This window comes from Neltuma alba, unplaced genomic scaffold (genome assembly GCF_004799145.2).
Source record: "Neltuma alba isolate B1F8T4 unplaced genomic scaffold, ASM479914v2 tig00010196_pilon, whole genome shotgun sequence".
Taxonomy (NCBI): Eukaryota; Viridiplantae; Streptophyta; class Magnoliopsida; order Fabales; family Fabaceae; genus Neltuma; species Neltuma alba.
In genome coordinates, this window is record NW_021635134.1 from 12,763 (window position 1) to 15,739 (window position 2,977).

General features: G+C 36.2%; 1 protein-coding gene across 1 annotated transcript; it reads right to left on the reverse strand.

The window, feature by feature from the left end:
- Positions 1–1,853: 1,853 nt before the first annotated feature.
- On the reverse strand, positions 1,854–2,249 carry LOC114754829 (uncharacterized). Its single transcript, XM_028943672.1, has one exon. The coding sequence runs from the start codon at positions 2,247–2,249 to the stop codon at positions 1,854–1,856; it is 396 nt and encodes a 131-aa protein (XP_028799505.1).
- Between the last annotated feature and the right edge of the window lie 728 nt (positions 2,250–2,977).

Below are 2,977 nucleotides of genomic sequence, written 5' to 3' on the forward strand. Positions count from 1 at the left end.
TGCAGGTAAATGTCAAGAGTACTCGTATGGCTTCCAATCTAATTATTGGAGCATATGTTTCCTTGTAATCAATACCTTCTTCTTGATTATAGCCTTTTGTTACTAATCTGGTTTTGTTGTTATGGATGTAACATTTGCTTATGAAGATCTTTAGATGAGTCAAGTTCGGTTTCCTTCCCTTACACAGCTCATGAGGAGTCTTCCTGAGTAGCATTTTGATATATGCTCTGTTGAAGATATAACAAGTTATGCTCATAGCTTCTGCTCTGAATACTTGAGAGATTCTTTTTTATTTAGCATTGCTTTGGCCATCTCTGTGATTACTCTATTCTTTCTTTTCATAAATCTATTCTGTTAAGAAGTTCTTGGTACTAAGAAGTTGTGGTCAATTCCATGCTTGTCACAATAGTCTGCGAATTCATTGTTCTTGAATTCTCCTCCATGGTCAATCCTGATAGACACAATAGAGCTACCTTTCTCATTTTGGACCTTTTTAGCAAAAACTATGAATGCACTAAATGTCTTGTCTTTGGAGGAAAGAAATAGAGTCTAGGTAAATCTTGAATAGTTGTCAACTATCATAGGAGTATATAAGTTTCCACCGAAACTCTTGACTCTTGATAGACCAACCAAATCCATGTAAAGCATTTGGAGTGGCTTGTCAATTCAAACTGTCTTCTTTGATTTAAACGAGGACTTTGTTTTTTTACCCTTCTAACAAGCATCACAAACAATATAATGTTCAAATTGAATTTTAGGTAAACCAATAACTAAATCCCTTTTTTGTTAATTTTGAAAGCTGATTCATATTAACATGAGCAAGATATTTATGCCAAAGCCAACTTTCCTCATTTTTGCTAACAAAGCAGGTTTTAGAGAGTTTAGAATCAATTTTAATAGTATAGCAGTTACCGTCTATTGGAGCTCTTATCCTTTCAATTCCTCCTTCTTCAGTGGTAAGTCATCTTTGCTGATGATTAGGCATTCTTCTGAATTGAAGATCACCCAGTTGTTCTTGTCAGTACTCTGTCGGACACTGAGTAGGTTGTGACATAGGCCTTCAATATAGTAGACATCTTCAACTCTCATTCCCTTGTCACTTCCTATTTCTCTGATTCTAATAATTCTCCGAGACTGATTTCCGCCAAAGCTCATGTTGCCTCCTTCTTTAGGTTTGAGTGATGAGAATTTCTTAGTATCACCCGTCATATGTCCACTATTGATGTACCATTTGTTCGTTCCAGATGCTTTAAGACATACTTGCAATAGAAGAATCATGTTTTAGGTACCTATACCTTCTTGGGTCCTTTCTGGTTAGTATAGTTTGTCTTAGGTACATAAGTAACTTTGGGCATCTATTTTAATGTCCCATAAGTCCCTTTCTTCTTGTGATGACAAGAAGAGGTAGTATGACTCTTACAGTTATAGTATGAACATAATACAAAAGGATTAGAATATGAGCAGCATTTTTAAAGGAAGTTAGATATGATCGACCACCACTTTCCTTCTTCTCCTTTTCTTATCTTGAGTATGATCATATCCTATTCCAGACTTATCCATCGTACAGCGTTGAGCTCCTAGAATTACTTTGAGCATTTCATTGTGTACTTCTCTAGAGCATTAGTGAGCTCCTCAATTTTCTTTCTATTTTGCTCACATTCTATACATATTGGAGATGTGGTATCTTTCTGCTTCGTTTGTTGTTCCTCTTGAATCTTTATCTTCTTTTTGGAGCTTACTAACTCCTTAGCTATTCCTACTAGCTTAGAATGTAACGCATTATACTCAGATTGCAATTCATCATAAGAAGGTTTAGAAATGATTACCTCATTTGTCTTCAAATCTCCGTCTTCTTAAGCCATAAGATAAATGTTAGCTGTTTCTTTATCATCACTATCTTCTTCTTCTGAAGAGCTCTCTCCCCAAATTGATGTCATAAATGCCTTCTTCTTTCTAAACTTTTCTTCTTGTTTTTTTTTGTCTTTGTCCTTCATCCTCGATAGTTGAGGACAATCTGCTTTAATATGTCCTGGCTTCTTAAATTCGTTGCAGATTATTGGTTCTTTAGGCTCGTTTTGAGATATGGTTGCCTTATGTTTTGACTGGAACCTCCTTCCTGCTCTGTTCTTATAGAATTTCTTAAACCTCCTGATTATGAGGCCTTTCTCTTCATCCTCCAAATCCTCTTCGTCGTTAACTTCACTTTCTTGAGCCTTGAGAGGTATACCTTTACGATTTTTCTCATTCATTTCTTTTTTTATATTTCTGCTTGCTCTTGTATTTTTCCAAGCTTCTGAACAATGCAGCAATCGAGCTAATAGATTCCCCTTTTGTTTCTTCGGTGGCCGTCACCTTTGGCTCCTATTCTTTAGTGAGTCCACCAAGAATCTTCCTTGGTTGATCTTTCTGACTATATTTCCTTCTGAGAGCAGTCAGGTGGTTGATAAGATGTGAGAACCTTACTTCCATATGCCAAATGCTTTCTCTGTCTTTCATTCTGAAAAGCTCAAATTCTGTGGTAAGAGTGTTTATTCTACTCTGTTTTACTTCGGTTGTGCCTTCATGAGGAATCTCCAAAGCTTCCCATATTTCTTTAGCTGTCTCTAGGCTTGAGACCTAGAAGTACTCTCTCTAACTTAATACATAGGTCAACATGTTGATGGCTTTGTCATTTAACAGCACGAGCCTTTTATCTTCCTCATCAAATTCTCTTGGACTCTTTGCTACTTATTGATCATTGACTGTCTTCATTGGAACATAATTTCCATGTTGTATTACATCCCATAGACTGTAATCCATTGCCTTAATGAATATCTTCATCCTCATTTTCTAGAAGGTGAAGATTTCATCGTTAAAGTCTAGTGGTTTTGATGTTGAGCATCCTTCAGGTAGCACACTATCTCCAAAACCTATCATAGGATCTCTCTTTGGACTGTTAAGTCTTAGATGAAGAGACCTACTTTGATACCAAATGTTA

Coding starts and splice junctions, on each gene's coding strand:
- LOC114754829 (XM_028943672.1), bottom strand. CDS start 2,249: ATGAATGAGAAAAATCGTAAAGGTATACCTCTCAAGGCTCAAGAAAGT.